This window comes from Centruroides sculpturatus, unplaced genomic scaffold, assembly GCF_000671375.1.
Source record: "Centruroides sculpturatus isolate CEXI.00-Female unplaced genomic scaffold, Cexi_2.0 scaffold1076, whole genome shotgun sequence".
Lineage (NCBI taxonomy): Eukaryota > Metazoa > Arthropoda > Arachnida > Scorpiones > Buthidae > Centruroides > Centruroides sculpturatus.
This window is the reverse complement of record NW_019386729.1, coordinates 45,191-66,885: the sequence shown is the minus strand read 5'-3', so window position 1 is coordinate 66,885 and position 21,695 is coordinate 45,191. Positions and strand designations below refer to the sequence as shown.

Sequence of the window (21,695 nt, the reverse complement as noted above, 5' to 3'; positions counted from 1 at the left end):
TCAATAGTTACATTAGCACCGACATGCCCAGCAACCCTGACCTGCAGATTTATACAGACGGCTCAGGCCTTAATGGGAATATCGGTTGCGCATTCGTTGTGCTAAGGGAAAATCACGAGATCCATCACCAAATGTACAGACTCGACGACTTATGCAGCGTTTTCCAGGCCGAGCTTGTGGCCATTCACATGGCCATAGACTGGTCCGAGCAGCACTGCACAAATAAGCAGATTGCTATCCTTACCGATTGCCAGTCCGCCATTAAACTCATTAACAGTAGACAGCTACATCCACTCTCTACCACAATCAAGAAACTCACTTACAACTCCACCAACAACTACTGCATCAGCTGGGTTCGCGGGCATCAAGGCACTGCCGGTAACGAAAGAGCGGACCAGTTGGCGAAGGATGCCACCAACGATAACACGATTGAATCCATTTATCATAAGATCAGCCATCAAAAAATTAAAAATCTCCTATATACTGAAGTTCTTCATAACTGGCAAAACTCCTGGCACCTCAATCATAGCAACCAGACCCATCACTTCATCCCTAACGTTATTGATCACTACAGTTACACTTGGATTAGCAGCAACTCTCAACTCACACAGTTTATAACTGGACACGGAAAATTCTCCAATTATCTGCACCGGTTCACGGGGAAACGCTCTCCCCTCTGTGCCATCTGCAAGGAAGTGGACGGCCCCAACCATTATCTATACAGATGCATCTGCCTCACAAAAGAACGACTAGAAATCGAACTAACGGCAAAGAAAATTAATATTTCTTGGCCATGCCAGCAGCAGGAACTACTTAAGCACAAGGAACTTTTTCCCACCTTCCTCAACCTGGTGCTCGCCTACGAACGCATAGCACCAATCACCACACGCGAGTAGTTCTACTTCTTCTAATTTCTTCTTTCTCATCGTCTCTGCCTTTGCTCTGGACTGTTGTATACGTATACTTACGCTACTTCTCGTGATAACTTACACATTTAAGCACCTTGCTGCTTTGCAGCATTTCCTGGGTTGTACCGCACCTTATTCTCCAACTAGCTCAACAACTTTCTGGGCTCCATTTGTATTAAGACGCGTGTCATTATTCTGTTACATCTCTTGTTTTACATCCAAATCAAATTTTTCGGGTTTCTCTGTATAACCATATTCTGTCAGCAAAGATTGTATTTATGTTGTATTACTATCTATTTTTGTTATTATGTACCTCTACTCCTGTAAACAACTGTAATTATTGTATCTTATCATGTTTCCACATCCGGCAGTGCATTGCGGCACCGGAAATGTATTTTTTGTATATAATAAACGATATTGACTGACTGACTGTCTTATAGGGGGGTCGACTGTAATGGGAACCATATTGATAATTCTCAATCAAATTTATTTAGACAAAGGAATTAATATATGGAAAAATTTGTATTATAAAGTATAATAAAAACCATAGACGTACTGTAATTTATCTTTTAACAGAAATTTCTCCAGATATAAAAATACTGTATTTCATATTTCATTTTTTTTCGGAAATGGAATAGTTGTGGGGCATTTCAAAAATTTTAAGGGCTAAGAATCTGTAGTTAGGCCGCACTTCATCCAAAATTTCTGTTAGAAAGACGAGATAACAAATTTATCGAGTTTTATATCTAACTTGATCGATTTTACATATAAAAATGTTTATTTATTTTTTATATTTATAACAAGATATTAAGCTAAGTAAACATACCTGGTAAACATTTACCACCATATTGGGTATATCCATACTTGCACATACAAAAATTTACACACATTGAATTTTGAGTTTTGCATTGTTTAGAACTAAGACAAAATCCACCTAAAGAAACTGTAAAAATGACATATTATTACTTTATGTAATTTGTTTAAATATTTTAAAAATAAACTTCAGAATTATAATTAAGAATTCATCAATTGATATTCAATTATTAATAATAATTCATAATATTGTTAATTCCATTTAATTCAATTTTTTTATTGTATGAACCGTAATTCGTTACAAGGGAGTTAAAGTATTACATAAAAACTGAAGTTAGTACAATTTATCAAATTAATTAAATAACAGTACAGAATGAGACAAAAGAAAATACAGTGTCACACTGTGGTTCATCTGTCCATCTGTATGTCTGTCTGTCCTTCCTTAATCTACAGAATAGTGCTACATAAATAAAAGTCAAGACCATATATGGAAATAATAGTGGCAGGAGGCCTCGGTTAACTATATACAAATGTACGATACAAACGGGAAGTCATGTTATTTCAATTCAAATATTTTCTCCTAAAAGGAGTTACATGGATGACAGGCACGACTCCTGTGTTAACGGAGAAGTATGATGTACAAGAGAAAGACACTACAGTACTAATTTGAGAGGGTGAGCATACTATATGCTTGAAATTAAATTAATTAAAAATTGAAGCCCAGCGTTGTGACCAAATTACAATAAATAATTGCTCGTTTTGTTGAAAAATTCCTGAAAAAAGGGCCACTGATTAAAAATGATCGTTGTTGGGTGGAGGGCGTTTTTGAAGGTTAGACTGTATTATTATTATTTTTTAACTCTTTCCGCCCTGTGGGCACTAAGTGAACTGTTCTTGCAAGCCCATTATGGGTTCGGCCATGCCCACAATGGGGGTGCCAGATAGTGAGGGACGGGCCCAACATATCCGAACGAACTACTCCCCGAAAAATTCCTGGGAATTTTTCGACCCGTTCGGAATCGAACTCGGGTCCTCCAGAGCTGCCACCTCGACCGCTCGGCCATCCGGCCGCGGTTAGACTGGATTAAGAAGTAAGTAGTTAAAATATATTTCTATATTGATATAATAAAACTTTTAAAATATCAGTATATAAATATATTGTAACTATTGGCGATTAAAAATTATATAGGTAAAAAATTTAGACTTTTAATAAATTATATATATATTTAATATTAAAAGTTAGAAAATAAACAAAAATTTATCAATTATATCATTCGGGATGCAGTCTTATCATATTCTTTTTAATATGTTGCAACATGATGCGATATACAAAAACGATCTTTAGAATGAGATTAAATAGATATTTTAAAACAAAAATATTCAATTAGAATTAATTTATTAATTTTCTCTAAGCAAATGTAATCAATTGTAATCATTTAAGAAAATAAAAGATTTAAAATTAATTTAAAATTATAGTATTTTAAACAATATCAAAATTCAAAATTCAAAATTTATTAATATTATTAAACATACCTGCTTCATAACATGAATAATGTATTCTTACATAATTAGAGTTACATTGGCATGTTCTGGCAATGGAACTTACGAAGCAACCTGAATTAGGAGTCTGGCACTGTTTATCATAGAAACAAAACTCACCTAAAGAAACTTCGTAAAATATTACATAATTAATTTATATATTAGCATAATATATCATTATATACTTTACTTAACGTTAAAAAATAAAGTATCATATAAAATATGTAAATGATAACATGTATAGATTGATATGGCATAAATATGATAAGTTCGCAATCATTTGACTACAACTCATGTCCAGAAAAAAATAAATTTAAGCGTCAATTTTATAGAGCAAGAAATAAACAAGCTTCCTTCACTGAGCTCCACGTTTATGTAAGGAATGCCATTACTACAAAATGAGATATTGGAATCCCATATAAGACTTTCCGAGATACTGTGGTGAAGATTTCGTTTACATGAAATATAATGTCCGGGATTCTCTCGTTTACGATTTTGTTGACAGTGAAGATATTCGTCTCGTGGAGTGGTCAGAAAGATCTACGACTGGAAATTCCATAGGACTTGTATTTATGCACTAGGAAGAGGAGTTGCATCCGTTCCTCCTCCACCAATAACATTCCGGGAGCTTTAAGATGCTTATCTTTAACAATAGATGTTGTACTCAACAGAGTTGATAGTTTTATGACCAGCATAAGTAATCGCTGAGCAGCATATAGGCCTACGGTACGCGTGGAGGAGGCAATCACATGCCATATTAATCATTTCCTGAGCAGAAAATATTTTACAATGCTTTATGTTTTTAGTTTGACGTAATTTAGATAAAAGTTTTGCTTTTCAATTGTTTTATTGCATAAAGAATACACGACTTCTACTTAAAGTATGTAATACGTTAAGATTTGCCCTGTTAAAAGCGGGCTGTAATATGTGAAAATTGGATTTGTTTCTTTTTTTTTTACAGTAAGCAAAATTTATACTTATCTCGTATATTAAGCATGTCGTTATATTTTTCCCTAGAAAAGCATTTGAGCATTGGAAGTCGTTGGCTGAATTTCGAGTCCTGTAAACATTGTCAAGCATTTTATTAGATATTGCATTGTTTTATTAGAAATCCTGTAGGTAAAACTGGATAAAAGAAAATCATATAGTTTGTTGTTTTAAAAAAGCTATTTTATTATATAAAATATTTTAAAAAATGTGTCGAAAGTTTCTCGAAGGAGTCTTTGAAATTCTTTACTTTTTTCAATTAATTGTCTTATTATATGATTTATTGTGCTATATCCTTTACGGAATCCTATTTGTTCAATCGGTTGGTAGGCCTATTTATCTAGTTTATCAATGAGTCTATTGGTGATTACTTTTCTGAGAATTTTGTATAAGTTTGATGGACCTTTAGTTCTTTATTTACTGGCCTTTTTGTGCTCTCTGAGCAGTAAAGGGTCTAAAACCACAAATAAAAAAGTTCTTTATTTTTTCTTTCTTACCTTTGTCTTTGTAAATTAAAGCTAATGAAGCATTCTTCCACATTTGTTGTATTTTTTGTTCCATAATGGGCTGACTAAAATGGTCTTCTTAATGCCCACCGAGTAGAAAGTTTTTTTTCTTTTCTTTAAACCCGCTATTATAAAGGATCATCATATTTCTTTTGTTTAATTAATATGATCATCATATTTTCTCCGTATGATATCTAATTAATATCAAGTATTTTTTAAAATCTTTTTCAAGATGTTTCCTTAAAAAAAGATTACACTAATACATTAGGGCAGCGGTTTCCAAAGTGTGCGCCGCAGCTTCCTCACAGGGGCACCGCGAAATATTATAAAATTTTCATAATTTTACTTCCACTTTTAATTCAATGTGATAAGATGCGACATCTAGCAGACCTGATGCAAATCATTAACTCAGTAATAAAGGTGGCACATAGAATCGCAAAATGTAAAAGGTCTCATACCATCGCAGAAAAACTCATTCTACCGGCTGCTGTAGATATGGTGTATATTTTGATCGGTGGGTCTGCAGGGTAGCAGCTTTCAAACTGCCTCTGTCCAATAACACTATCAGTCGCAGAATACAGCACATAGCGAAAGACCTTCAATGTTCAGTTATTGATAAAATAGAAGGGAAAGAATTTGGGGTGCAGCTGGATGAGGACACAGATAATAATACAGTAATAATGCTCACTTGATTTGCTATGTACACTTTATAGATAATAATAACGTTGTAGAAGACTTTCTCTTCTTTAAAAGTATCACTGCTGGTGCTAAGACATTCGAGATCCTTGATATTTTTATTTCCGAAAATAATTTGGAGTGAACCAAATGCATTGGTATCTTTACTGATGATGTTCGTTCTATGTCCGGATTTTGTGGAGGATTGTAAGAACTTTTTCGAAGCAAAATCCCTGATGCACTGTGGACCCATTGCGTTATTCGCATCGCATCAAAATACCTGAGTTGATCCTGAGTTGAGTTAAATATCCTGAATTGAACCAGAATCTATAATACATGTAGTAAACGTTATAATAACGGCCGTTTAAGGCAAGATTTTTCAAAAAACTGTGAGGAGGACACGTCTTTGTTGCATTATACTACAGCACTTCGAGAGAGTACAAAACATTACCAGGAGATTCTCTCGAGGCAATGTTTTGTCCCGTACGTTTGAACTGCGACAGGAAATTTATATTTTTCTTAAAGAGGAAGATCACAAGTATGTCGAAAATTTTGTGATTGAAGATTTTTTTTGGTAAAACTAGCATACTTATGTGATATTTTTGAAAAGCTGAACGCTCTGAATCTCTCCCTTCAGGGAAGCAACATGCACCTTTTAAAATCGATTGAGAAAATTTCAGCTTTTATAAAAAGAATTAAAACTGTGGAAAAGAAAAATAAATGAAGACGGAGGAAAAGATGTTTCCCCTTGTTGCAACAGTTTTTGACTTTCAATGGAGTTTATTTCTCTCGAGGTATGAACTCTATTTTTGAAGGACATTTATCATGGCTTATCATCTGGTTTAAGAAATATTTTCAAAACGATAATATCGATAAATTTGCAGGGATTCAATATCCATTTAATGCCAGTGCTCCATCTGAATTTAATGCTGCAGAAAGAGAGAAGTTGCCGAAGTTGCCCCTATACCCGGGGCAACTTCGTCAATTTCTCTCTTCTTGTAAAGTTGTAATTATTTTAATTATTTTTATTTCCAAACTGATTTTAACCAGTTCTATAGTAAGGTAACATTCCAATAGACAATATGCAAAGCTTTTTTTTCAGTTTACAGCAATATTTATTACACAAAATTTAAGTAAAGCTTAATATGCCGATCTTGCCCCGATCTCCCCTATATATTGCATCCGGGAAAATAAAAACAAGTTTAAAAAACGTAAAAATCTTAACCAGAGGATCTTTTATTTTTTTCTAATTTTATGTATTACTATGATCAACCACTGACATACACTATTTTAAATCTATGTAAGCCTACTTATCGGTATTCAGTAAATCAAAATAACGTACTTTTTGTTAAAGCTAAATTTTTAGTTAAATATATTTTAGTGAAGTAACTGGCAACATTTATTTTCGTTCATCTTATTTTTATACAGTAAAAAAATAAATTCTGCTTCATTTAAGAAACAAAATTCTTTCTTTATTCATCCAACCTGCATTAGAAAGATCGCAAATTATCTGGCCAAAGTAAAACCCCAAATTTTCGAGGTGAATAAAACCCAAATTTTAAGTTTTTTTTTCTTTATCCACCTTTTTTTTTGAATAATATAAACCTTATCTTCATGTAATTTGAATAAAGTGCGTTTTACATAACAAGTTAAAAATTAACAGATTGTTACTTTAACCAAAATACTTGAATAAAGCTAGCATTAGTCAGTTAATAACCCTTGCTTTATCGGATTTAAGGGCTTTAGCCGTAACATATGCATAAAATTTATTTTCTGCATAGTGACAGAAACCCTGCTTAAAGTGGATAAAGTTTTGTACAAATCCGGCTTTTACAAGTTATACTGTTAGGTCTGAAATATTATTTTCAGATATAAGTTGTTTTTTAAGTATTATCTATATTAATTTAATCGAATCGAATAATGTTGATAACATCGATTTTCTTAATCGAAAGTGTTATTTATAGTAGAAATTTTTATAGTATTAAACAGAAATATTTTTAAATCTAACTCGTAAGTAATTTAGTAATACACATTTTTCCTATGAAGTTTTTAATTATAAAATCTAGTAGATCTTTTAAATGATAAGTTTGGAAAAATAGCAAAATTTATCAAAAGATAATGTTTAGCTTTTTTAAAAATTACATCATTTGATAATAAATTTAACTGTGATAATTTTATTAATGAATCTAAACTTTTACATCTTATTTAACAAATTAAAAAATTCGGATATTAACGACAAACATTAAAAAAAATTAACATTAGATAATCGTAAATTTAACTTGTTAGTTATTATTTTATTTTCATCGTTGTCTAACTTCTTACAAAAGAAATCTTTATTTTATTTTATTTTTCACAAGTTCATACGAGTATATCGGTCTCGAATTTACTTCTTTGTTTTTATATAAGCTAACGAAAATTACAGAGTATTTAGATTATTGAAAACTTACCTGTCAAATGCGATAACGGTTTCATTTCTGTTACGTTGACAATGTGTTTGGAATCTATATCGGATAATTGCTCGTTCCTTTCTTTCATAACTAGCGTCGTGTTTTTGTTGTTTTTCTCTATATAAATCGCATTAATATTCAACACGTTAACCAAGAATACAGCTATAATTATTAATTCCATCTTGTTGTGATTTCGAAGTCAGATAATTCACGTCTGCAACAACCTTACTGAGATTATAACCGAACTGTGTAAATATTATCTTATCTCTGACGGATTGCGTTCATCATAATTGCGAATTAATTTATTAGAAATCCGTAAATATCAACAAATATAATCGTTATCTTGTCTCCACTTTCAATGAAACTTTTTAAAATAACATATTTCATATTTATACAAGTGAATATAATTGATTTCATTCCAAACAGAATAGTTTCTCGAAAAAACAATAGCCGAAGTTCGAGGTCATTTGAAGATAAACTATACAATAGATTCTAAAATTTTATTTGATACAGTTGGTAAAAGGAGGGTGGGGCCTTACTCTGAGGTGTAGCCCTAGAATGAGAAAGGAGGGGTCAGGAGGTGAGATAAGGAGAGGAGGGGAGGTAGGTGAGGATTAGGGAATTGTAATAGAAAGGGGAAGAGGATGAATTTTATTTGATACAAATCATCGCTGTTTTAAATTATGCTGATGATTATCTTGTTTAGTTACTTTAACATAACTGTATTTTACTCGTATGTGTTGGTTTCTTTGTTTTTTTGTGAATAAAACCGATTGTCCTCGTAATTAGGACTCGTAATCTTAAAAAACATGACAACGTCACTATCTCTTCTCCATAGTTCTCAGAATTAATTTAATGTAAAATTTCAATAAAGTACCATAAGCAAATTTAGATTAATTTTGTAATTTTCATATGTTTCTGATATGAGTTTTGTCTATTTTTTGAGAATGTTTAAAGATTTATTTGACAATGCACATATTTTTACTGTGCATAATATTATATGAAACTATTGTATGTGCATTTCTTTCGTATTTCTTTTATTGAATAGTTGTGTTAATCGATAATTTAACCAATAGTTTGCTTAATCGATAAAACTATAATCAACTTTCGAAAAATTAGGCGTGACAACACTACCTTTGATTGTATGCAATCGTTTGTTTCTATCCATAAACTATAGTTAGATTTGAATTATTGTTAATTTTGGGTAAACTGTGAAACGGAGTAGAAATCAATTATCTTTCGACATTTGTTATCCGGTGTAAAATAAATAAATATAGAATTAAGACGAAATGAATGCCAGCACTATCCTACTAATATATATATATACATACGAAAATGATGTGTGACCGTGTTTTTAGGGTAATATTTCATCTAAATAGTAAAACTGCAATTTGTCAAACAACGGTAAAAAATTGCCTTTCTTTAAAACAATTTATAATTGTATTATAGAAAGCAAGTTGCTGAAAAATTTGTAACCTTATTTAGAGCAAAACACTTTTGAATTACATTAATTTTCTACTCTATTACAGTGGCTTTTAATTAACCAGAGTGCTTCAGTGACACTTCAGAGGTACCGCAAAATGAATTGATGAAAAAACTTAGCGCAACATTTACGGGATGTCAAGTGTTGCGTTGCTTTTTGCCGAGGAGGAGTGATACTGGAAAGGCTTTCTATGGGAAACTGCCCCATATATAGATTAGATTAGATGCTACCTACACACGTGAAGAAAGCCCGGAAACTCCACATGGCCAGCCTGTTAGTGCGACGTGAACCAGCGACCAACTACCAGTGTTCAATGGTATTTCAATTAGAATTTCAGAGTTGAAATTTTTTGCAAGTTTTCATATGAAATATTTTTCTGTAAGTAAATTCCATCATTTTTGGATAAAAGAATCTTCAATATCCGATGCATTTTGTTTTAATAAGATGAACAGCGTTACTTGTATGTACTGTATTAATAAAAGTACAGTACTAAAATTACAGTAATTCTACATTAATAAAGATGTAATGTTGTCGCAAGAAAAAAATTATCAAAATGGGAGTGCCACTATTAAAAAAAAGTTGAAAAACACTACCCTATTATATAATTTCAACCCTTCATAATAAATTTGTAAATGACTTTTATGCTTGAAACTCCTTATTAAATGTATTTGATGATTAGCGATTTTTTTCCAATTTCTTCAATAATAAATCAATGTTTACTGTATATTGTAAGACAATGAAATACAGTATTACTTTATTTCTACACCGTAACTTTCTGTAACAGCTCGTTAAGGTCAACTATCAGATATTGTCAACCCTTACAGAATGATCAAAAAGATTGACATTGACAGAAACACAACAGGAAAAAAAATTGCACTAGTTACAATCCTTTGTCTATCAGTTTTTCGAAAGCTTAAGTAATTATAAATATGGATAATTGAAAGCGATGCAAAGTTTTATTAACTTTTCCAAGCTAGGGGTACCAAGATCGCTCATTTTTAGTAAATTCATTATGGGTTCGTTTAGGGTCATAATGAAGCAGCTGGATGTTGAAAGACTGGTCCAACAAATGCGAACAGACCACCCCAGAAAAATTCCCGTGTTTTTTCGACCTAGTTTGGATTTGATCCCAGGTCCCGATCCCAGGTCCCGCAGAGTCAGAGACGAACACTTCAACCGCCCGGCCATTCGGTCGTCCATTTTTACGAAACATGTGGATTTGTTTATCAAACAGTTCTCATGTTTTCGTTTCGCAATTGAAATAGATATGATTGCGATATGTGGTCGTGACAATTAAGAAGACAGTTTTACTTTTCTATAGAATTTCAGAGTTGAACTGTTTTACAAGTTTTCATATGAAATATTTTTCTGTAAGTAAATATCATCATTTTTGGATAAAAGATTCTTTAATATCCGATGCATTCTGTTTTAATAAGATGATTAAAAAGACGTAAAAATTATCTTGAGTTATCAGAAATGAATCTAGAAAACAAATTCAAATAAGACTTCAAAGTAAATATGAACTTTCACTTAATAAATCCGAATTGAAAATTCCAAAATGTGCGTGTTTTTAGTATGTAGATAAATACTGATATGATAAAATAAGTTGGTAGCAACGGAGATAACAATTGATATATTACCAGCGATTTTCCATTCGTTCAGCTTTCTATTTGAAACTGCTAGATTGCGGTTTCATAATTCAGAGGCTTTCAACTACTGATTAATTTATTCTAAAGAAAAATAATCGATAATTCGATTATCGAATCATCGATAATACAGTAAGCCCTCGATTTAACGAACTAATTGGAGAGGATAAGTGTCTGCTATTTCCGAAAATCAGTTAAATCGAATATATTTTAGAAACATATAGGCCTATTAATAACGAACTCAAAATGTGCAAAATGTGTTCAACTGTTATTATGATGTGTAAGTATGACTAAATAATACTAGTGACATCGCGCAACTTTGTTATATCGCGACAGAATTGAGGCAGAGCAGGGATAAATTACATGCATTTGAGTAAAGCTGTATATGGAAGAAATATTTAAAACGGTCATTTTTATACATAATTGAATAACCTAGATGGGAAAAAATAGCATAAAATTGCCCGGGAAGCCATATCATTCATATATGAATGTCATCAAAATTGAAGAGTTTGAAATTTTGAAGAGTTAAAAATTTTCAAATGTATACAATTCAAGAGGTACGAGGAATTGAAGAAATATTTTATGCATTGATGCATTACTTAGAAATATTTTATGCATCAATGCATAAAATATTTCTAAGTAAATCATTAAAAAGTAAATCATTAAAAAGTTTCAAATGGGACTGAGGAATTTTTTTCTATTATCAGCTTGGCAGTTAATGTGCTAGCTAGAGATCAAAACCTGTTAAAACGTGAATTCTTTCAAAACAATAGTGAAGCCAATTGCCAGGGATATTGATAAAGATCATTGCTTAGCAATTGCATTGATAGCAGCAGGCATGCGTAATAATCTTTCCAAGATCAGTCGGGAAGAAATTTATGTGAAGAATTAAAAGGTGAATAAACATTAATTGTTGTTATTAAATCCATCCACTAATAAAATATGTATATCTTGCTGGATCTTACATTCGTGTTTAGACTGATGCCCAAAATCTAGCAATATTGGAACACGATATATAACTTTTTATTTGTTAGGATTTTATTAATATAAAAGATCACAATCTACATATATTTAAAATTTCATCCATTAATTATTTTAATATTAGTTTAAAGACGTGCGATTTTGTTGCTGTATTNAAGAAACTGATATTCTTTTAGTTAATGTAATAGGACTATATATATATATATAAATAGTCCTGCTATATTATATATACTGTATATATATAAACATCATCAAATTAGTTTATTTAATAGCTTTAATGTATACAGTATTATTATTATTAAAGCAACAGACCATGTAATTAATTTATGAGACATCGATAATACCGTGAAATCAAAAATTCGGATTAATTGGAGCCGGAATCCCATAGGGATTTCCAAATTAATATCCATTTTACGCGACCAAATCCGGATTTTTGGAGTTCAGACAGGACCAACCCAAACATCGGTCTTTTTTAAAACTCTTTCCACCCTGTAGGCACTAAGAGGGCCCTTTTAGTAAGCTCATTATGGGTTGGACCAGACCCATAATGGCGCATCTGGGTATGAGGGACGGGACCGACATATCCGGTTGAATTATCCACTCTGAAAAATTCCTGGAAATTTTTCGACCCGTCCTAATTCAATTCCGGGTCTCCCAGAATGGTAGGTCTCTCGGCCATCCGCCCATTAAAATCGATCTTTCTGGCTTCAGACAGAGACCCCGCGCTCAGTGGGGCCCGCCCTTTCAAATTTCTAAGAAAATTTGATAATAGAATTTTTGATGTTTCAAAGGTGTATTGACGTGGGAAATGTTTTAAATTTGGATTTTTTATTATTATTATTTTATAATTTTCATCAGTTCAGACAACCTATTATTTGTATTGGAGCTAACTTTATTAAAGTTTCATTAAAAATTTTATTATATTTTTCATATAAACCTTTAATGTATGTGTTAATATTATTTGCTTGCTCCAATATTTGATTAGATGACATTATCGTGCTATTGTATATAATTAATATATCGTCAACATATCTTGCAAAAAATTTTATTCCTTTTAATTCTGATAAACTTTTGTCCATATCCAACATAAAAATTTCTGCTAGTTTGGGCCCATAGTTAACAGAACCCATAGAATGCCATCTTTCTGACGATAATATTTTTTATTTACTGTAAAATAGCTTTTATCCAACATAAAAATAATAAGATCTATCAAATAATTTGAAACATTATACTTACTATCATTTCCTTATTAATAGAAAGATACATTTTTTTATTTTATTTCTTTTATTTCTCAAAAAGACACTGTGGCCAGGTTGGCCTTTTACAAGCATTGACACTATATCTAAGTTAATCCTCCACAAGTCAGAAAGAAAAGGAAATTTAAATTTTCCTGTAGGCCTACTTGTTTACAGTACAATTAAGTAAAAAATAATAAGTTCTGACTCCATTGCTTTTTGTAATTTTATTTTTTAAACAATAAACTTCCATGCCAAATAAACACCTGTCTGGCTGTCATGTTGGATATTTGAATATACAATGATTCATTAATATGACGTTAATTAATTTGCCATGCCCCATATGATAAGTGCCTTTGTGCTTTGCACTTTTTTGAAAATGTTAGTTGTGTCACACAATCTGAATTTAAAATAACTTAAATTTTATCTTCGCATACAGTGCTAAATTTTAGTGTGCCATAATATTTGCCTGTAAATCTGTATTAAAAATAATGGGTTTCGTCAGTCATTCCTTTTTTGGCCTATTTATTCTCAGTAATTAATTATTTATTATAATTTATGTAGGTCTATCGTTTCTACTATCAGATTATCACAAAAAGTTAATGTTACTAAGGGGCAAAAAGTAATGAACAATAAGATATTAACGAGTTCGGTATATACGTAATATAAAGTGTGTCGTTGTCTCGTAAATAAAGTAACGATTTAATATTACGTTGGTTCATACAAAGCACACTACTTCCAGCTTCCTCGAAGTCACGCCAGTAAAAGTGGCAACATAAGTAGCATCGTGACCAGAAGCATAATTTTCGATAACGTTGACCACAACGTTTACGACATTAATGTTATTGTCGTCGTTGACAATGCAGGAATAAGCCTCACCAACAAAGTCCACTCCAACTCGAAAAATTACCCTTTCTCTTGTAAGTGGCGTTTATAACGCTGGACGATTAGTAAAGACAATTGACATGTGCATTGGAAACCGATAGTTAATAGGATTGAGAGATTTACGATTAAAAATCTGTAGTTTCACGAAATAGTTCTTATTTTTAATTGTTTTAATAATAAAAATAACGAAGCAACTGAATTGCTACATTAAACACTTTAATTAGTTGATAATTTTAAAATTAAAAACAAACAATGTCCATTGAAATTCAAGCAAATAAATTATTTTTAAATTTGTAAACTTTTACGCGTATCCAACTCCCAGATTCAATTTGGCTGCAGATTCAATTTGGCCACCCTGTTATAGGGGAGACCGGGGCAAGATCGGCATGTTAAGCTTTACTTAAATTTTGTGTAATAAATACTGCTGTAAACTGAAAAAAAAAAGCTTTGCATATTGTCTATTGGAATGTTACCTTACTATAGAACTGGTTAAAATCAGTTTGGAAATAAAAATAATTAAAATAATTACAACTTTACAAGAAGAGAGAAATTGACGAAGTTGCCCCGGGTATAGGGGCAAGATCGGCAACTTCTCTCTTTTTGTAAAGTTGTAATTATTTTAATTATTTTTATTAAAGTTGCCCCTGGTATAGGGGCAACAGTAATGGGGCAAGATAGGCACGTATATAAAATTATGTTATTAACAATGTATAAGTTGGAATTCACTATTAAAACAAAGAAATACAAATCCAACACCCATTTAATATTATTACAACGAAATGCAAGTTCAAAGACATATATACATGAATAACAAATGCAAACATGTTTTCATTTATCATCTGTTTGATTTTTATCCTTTGCTTCTAATGTGGCTTTATGTTGCCGATCTTACCCCGCTAGTCATGATTTCGAAACATTAAGTACAACCCTGAGAACAGAATGCCAAGCCACGATCTGGCCACGTGAATAAGTTGAAGTTACATCCTTCTAACAGGAAAAGTAACTTTCGTTATCATGGAATTATAACAAAACCTGCCAATTCAATATAAATGGAAAAAAAATATTATATGGAATTGAACGAAAATGAAAATTTGCTTGACAATTCAACTACGCTTGTTGGAGAACAATAAAAACACTACACTCAACAAGCCACCAATAAAACTCAACTGCCTAACCTATAACCAAAATCTCCTTCTAATTTGTTTTTAAATAAAGCTCTTGACAAACTTGCCCCGCTTGCCGAAGTTGCCCCGGTCTCCCCTATACAGTAGCTTAATTGTCGTTCTACTAACTCTAATCCAAAATGAGCATTGATTATTTCTACGAATACTCCATCTCAATAGAGTGTATGTTTAATAACAGGAGAGTATGGATTTGTTTAATAAATAAATAAATTTATTTATTGACTTATTAAACAAATTAAAATATAGTGAAATAATTTTAAAAAATGATTTTTTGTAGTTTGTTAAATACAAACCTCGTTAATACAAAGTGTTGATTTTTAAGACTCTTCAACTAGTCCCATTAACAAGGTTTCGGCTGTATATTATGTTTTTCACTATGTAATTAATAATTAATTTCCATAAAAAAATAATTTATGAAAATAATTATTCAAATTACCACATTAAGGACAACTACCATAAATACAAAGGCAATATCCGCATTCACACGGATAGCAGGACAGCCCTCAACATACTCAAACACAACAGGAGATACATAGGTCTCTCTGCAGACTTAATAGCAGAGGCAAACAATCTTGGTAAAAACAGGAAACTATACTTCAACTGGATCCAAGCACATAAAGGGCACGCTGGCAACGAGCTGGCAGACAAACTAGCCAAGAAAGCATGTACCCTCAACAAAAACCCCTCCTATGGGAAACTTCCCCATACTTGGGTGAAGAAGCAGCTAGCCAGCATCGCTCTTACAGACTGGCAAAATGAGTGGGACCATGCAGATACAGGAAGGAAAACCTACACCTACATCCCTTCTATCACCCAAAGGTTCAAAGCCAACCACTACACTCCAGAAGCCGAAACCACGCAGATTCTTACCGGACACGGTAACTTTGCTGCTTACCTACATCGATTCGGCAAAACAAATAACAATATTTGCGACTGTGACAACACCAGCGAAGCAACTGAAGAGCACTTCCTCTACAACTGCCCAAAACACGACAACGAAAGGCTCCAATTCATGGGAAAATGCCTTACCGAAGGCCAGAACTGGCCACCGAATCCACCAGACGTTTTCAACAACAGAAAACTGTGGAAAAGTCTAACTGAATTTGTGCACAAGACAAAGACCCTGAACGCTAGCGGCTTCAGCAGTAGGGCCACCAACAACATACTATCCCACAGCCTAACGAGGCCACCAATGGATTAATAATGTAACGCACGATTATTGTATTTACTACCACTTGTGTTTGTATGGAAATTGTAGTACTGTATATGTAAAATTCTTCGGCATTGAAATGTATACCACAGCAGCTTCTGTATTGTAAATATTAATAATGTAACCAATTGTTATTATCTGAATCTGTAAATACTCATTTGTAACCTTGTTTGTATCAAACTTAACTATGTATTTTCTCATGTAATCTGTAAAATCATTGTAACGAAAGCAATGCAGGCACCCATGGTGCCTCCCATGCCTTCTCTTCACACTATTCTCTCTCCCTTTCTTTTCACACTTCGATCTCATGCTTTCTCCATCCTTCTACTTCCCACAGAGCAAAGTCCGTAGCTACAAAAAACGGATAGCTCTCTTACCTCTTTATCTCAATGTCTCAATTATTCAAATTAAATTCTAGTTTTTATGAAACATATATTTGAATTATAACTATAAGTCTATTTTAATAATACTTACCGTACTACTATTAATAGACGATCTCATTATATCTTCATAAGAAGGAGGTTTGTCTGAATTTGAGATAATTGGTTCTCTTGGATTATTTGCACGGACGTTAACTTGTGTTTGAGGAGTTGCATCAAATCCAGAATTTTCAGGAGGATGAACTGTCCTAAATTCGGGTGGTATGTGGCCTCTTCTGAATTCATGTGGAATTTGAACAGTACTAACTTCGTTTACTTGAACAGAAGATAGCGAAGATCGTTTTCTAAATACATTAAATAAAATCCAGTCAAAAATAAATTAAGCGTTTTTTTTAATTTTTAAAATTTGCCGATATATCTCACTTTATGTAAGAAGTAATTGACATAATTATAGCAAAAACTATAAAACCAACAAACGTGCCAATTACAGCAATGACGATGTTGTCCATTTGCTTGAAATTCTTTCTTCCATTATAATCTACATGAATAAAAAATAATTAAATATAGTATTTTTAACTTACTAAATTTTATTAATTAATCTAAATTTAGACACATTAAAACATCGATTTAACGGACTGATTCGGACGAGGGGTGTGCGTTAAAGTCGAAAGTCCGTTATATAGTCTAATTAAATAAGTTTTCCGAACGAGTGGGTTAAAAACGTTGACAAATTAGTTAGTTTATCTGCTTTTACATATGTAGAAGCGTTTGTGTAATTAAAATTAAGTTTATATAAGAAGTTTCATTTCACAGAAAAGTTTCCTATATGTAGGCCTATTATTGCTTATATACTCACTGTGATTTTCAGGTCATAAACAAGTGTACAATTTAAATCGGTGGTTCTCAACCTGTGTTCCTTAAACTTGTCCGAGTGTTCCACAAGAAAAGAATTAAAGTTTTTATTGAAATTTTATGCCAATTTACTACAATATACTGTATTACTTTATCCATAGGCAATACTATTCCTTATACAATGCAACAAAATTTATTAGTTTATTGTTTTGTGAGAATAGTGAAGATGGAATAGCTTATTGATTTTTGCATATATTGATGCTAATGCCCTAAATAATAAAAAGTATATGTATGAATGATGTTCCGGAGCCTCAGAAAGGTCGAGAATCACTGATCTAAATCGAAATAATCAAACATTTTTTGGAAACTACACTCTAATTGTGTTTAACTAAACAAATAAATAATGTTATTAAAAGAAAAAAAATAATAATGTTCTATGTCAAGGCAAATGCTGTAGATAATCCTATTTTGAAAAGATTGCCAAATTTTGTTTGAACTTTTAAATTCTGTTGTATTTTTATTAATTAACACCCTAAAATTACGAAAGTGGGTGTAATAAAGCTTAGTTTCGTTATTTGATGAATTATCAATAAATATTTTTGATGGTCAAGATGCAATCGTAGAGTTTTCTTCACGTATCTAACTTAAATAGGAGCCAGTTTCCTATTGAAAGTCCTTTCGGAAGGCACTTCTCCCTTGGTAGATCGCCTATGTGTTGCGTTGCCTTATCGCATTAATACAACGTATAATTAAATTTATACAATGAATTTTTTCGCTCATTTCGCTTTGCAATTCATTAATAGAAATTTATAAACTAGTCTGCTCTTTCTACATTTGAAAAAGTCATATTTGATCATGCAAAAAATTTAGTTGGTAAGGTGAAGCTACAGAAATATTTTACACTCTTATGTAGAATATAGTATAATAATTATAACAGTTTAAAGAAACATTAATGAATTAATACAGAAATGTTTTGTAAATAAATTACATTTAAAATTATAAGATAAGCTGTGATTTGAATAAATGGAATATGTTTTATTAGCATCTAAACATATTTAATATTTATGGTTCTTATGCAACTTACTTTTACGTTCACAAGTAACGCCATAATTTTCAAAACCGGGCAGACAGTCACATTTTCCTAAGTAGCAATATGAATTAAGTGTCTGACATTGTTTTGACACCTTACAAAATGCACCTAAGAAAAAAACTGTAAATGCAAATTACGTAATTAATTTTAATGAGCATTTTGTTTCCTTTCCTTTATAAGTTCATTTTTTAATCACTTCTATAGAAAAATAATAGAAAGAAGCTTTATAATATTATTTTCTAGCAATACGAAATTATTTAAATATATTTTTTAAATCAAAGTTATTTAATTATCAGAAAAAATAAATTATGTATTAAATTACTAATAGATTATTCAATTTTAATAGTGTATCTTTAAATTTTATTAATATTTGAATTAAACATTTTCATTAATTAACTGAGCACTATAAATAGCTCTTTTTAGGACTTATCACATACTTTCGAGGACTCAGTCTCTGAATGAGTTCTCCACAGTGTGTGATAAGTCCTAAAAAGAGCTATTTATAGTGCTCAGTTAATTAATAATAGTGGGACAGAAAGCATAATATTAATTAACAATTCTTAATTAATAAAGAGAAAATTATTTTCCTAGTTTATTTCAGTAAATTGTTTATATTATAATAAATTAAATAATAATTAAAATGATAGACAACATTATATATTTTCTGACCTCTGTTTAAGCAGCTGGTCCCAAATTTAATGGTGTTGAAAGGACAGACACAAGATCCTATACTGTAATCACAGTAAGACCCGTCAAACCATATACAGTCATCAAAACAATTTGTGATGCCTGAAATGAATATTAATTCAGCAATCAATTTTATTTTTGTTTTCAAATATACACTACATATTTTATTTTTACACGCAAATATTTATTGTGATCATAGTTTTAATTAATTTAATTTAAAATATATGCTCTCCATCTCAAATTAGTAGTGTCTTGCCCGTGTACATCATACTTCCTTTAACAATGCAGTTGTACCAATGGTACTGTACCTTTCAGAGGAAACTTTTGAATTCAAATAACATGACTTCCAGTTTGCATTGAAAATTCGAATATAATTAATCAAGCCTCCTGTTTCTAAGGTGTTCATATACGGTCTCCTCTTTTATCTATCTAACTCCGTTTTCGAAATTAAGGAACGACGGCCAGACAGACGAACGACAGTGGGAATTTATAAGTCTGCAATTTTTTCAAATTGCAGCCCAACCAGAAATAAAAACAAATTACGTGATAAGCATAAAATATTCAGTTTATCTCTAAATTCATTCTAATTCTCAAGAACATTCGCCATTCCTGTTCTTGCAAGTGAAATTGATATATTTTCAACCAAGGCATAATCAAACGTCAGTTTATCGGGTCTCAAACTGACACCCCGTGACCAGAAGAGCTCTACATTTTCAAATTTCTAAGAAAATTTGATAATAGAATTTTTGTTCTTTGTGATTTCTTCGAGTATATAACTATATGTATTTAATTCTTGTAAATTATGTTTAAACGAAATTATATAATTTTCAATTAAAAAATTCTTTTTTTGTAAATATTTTGAAGCCCCACTAATAACTTTTTCTAGGCCGTGCAAAATCTCTAGCCGGTCTTGTTTTCAATACAAATAAAAGAATTAAAATTACTCCAAAAATATCTTTTCTCTAAATATAATTCCACATAAAAGAATTTACACACTGAATGGTTATATTTACGAATGCATCAAAAATTCAACAGAAATAGAATTATTCTGTTTCAAATTTGTATATTTAAATAAAACATTGCAAAATATTTAATTCTCTAAAAATTTATTCAAATATTAATACACAAATCTGAAGTTTGATAAGCCTTACGCACCTAAACTATAATAAATTTGAAACAAGGAAAGTTTACTATTAGGCTAATGTTATGAAAGTAAAATATATTAGTACAGTATATTGTTTGTTTTATATTTATAATTAAATGGAATAATTATATTTAATTCTAGATCAAAGTATCAGTTCGATTTATCTAAATGAGATAAATTCAGTACAGTTATTATTCAGTTATAAAAATTAAATGTTACCATAGAATAAATTTTAAAGTAAATATTTATTATTATTATTTTATAGTTAAACTTACTTTTCAACTTAGACAATGTTAATTCTATTTTCGGAACATCGGTAATAGGTTTTGTATCCTTTTTCGGTATTTCCATTTCACTTTTTGTAATATCTGTGACATTTTCGGCTTTTTTTACTATACGAAACGCATTGACATTTAAAAAGATAAACGAAGTTAAAAGTATAAACATTAATTTCATTATAGTGTTAGCAGCAAACTATTGTCATGAATTTACTACAATATCATGTGAAACTCGAGAGAATATGTTTTTATCTATGACGTATTATATTTATCATACTTGTTTTTTATTTTATCAATTTTAGAATTCACTTATAAACCTTGAAACTTTTCAAAGACAACTGAGATATATTAAATATTAATTTAATAGCATAGAACAGGGAGAGAATAACATCAAATTAGATATTTCAATCTCAATTTATATTAATTTTAAATTCATATTGAATTTGAATTTCATATTCAAAACTCAACAGAATTTTAAAATAATTGTAATATTTTATCTACTAAATTCGTTAATCTATAAGTTTTATATTTTTTGAAAATTTATAATTCGAAACTTCAAATACTGTAATACTGTTAATTAATTACACCTCTATGTCCTTTATTATATTTTAAAATATTATCGTCTACTAGGATTTCCCGTGTAGATTATATTGATGTGTTAGACTGAATACAAAGAGAAAGCAGAAATCAAAATTAAAACAGTTTATTTTAACCGCTTTTACTTATAATCAGATTCTTAGGATTTTAACTTGTTTTACCTGTAAC

The 21,695-nt window shown here is 31.0% G+C and overlaps 1 protein-coding gene across 1 annotated transcript in view; it reads right to left on the bottom strand.

The window, feature by feature from the left end:
- LOC111615678 overlaps window positions 1-21,189 on the bottom strand; it is a 25,899-nt gene extending 4,710 nt beyond the window's left edge. The window contains exons 1-7 of the mRNA XM_023357111.1: window positions 20,928-21,189; window positions 19,491-19,610; window positions 18,816-18,941; window positions 17,303-17,417; window positions 16,974-17,223; window positions 10,227-10,234; window positions 558-563 (exon numbers count right to left, since the gene is read on the bottom strand). Coding sequence (XP_023212879.1) covers window positions 558-563; window positions 10,227-10,234; window positions 16,974-17,223; window positions 17,303-17,417; window positions 18,816-18,941; window positions 19,491-19,610; window positions 20,928-21,108 — 806 coding nt within the window. The 5' untranslated portion in view covers window positions 21,109-21,189. The remainder of the gene's footprint in view (window positions 1-557; window positions 564-10,226; window positions 10,235-16,973; window positions 17,224-17,302; window positions 17,418-18,815; window positions 18,942-19,490; window positions 19,611-20,927) is intronic.
- Between the last annotated feature and the right edge of the window lie 506 nt (window positions 21,190-21,695).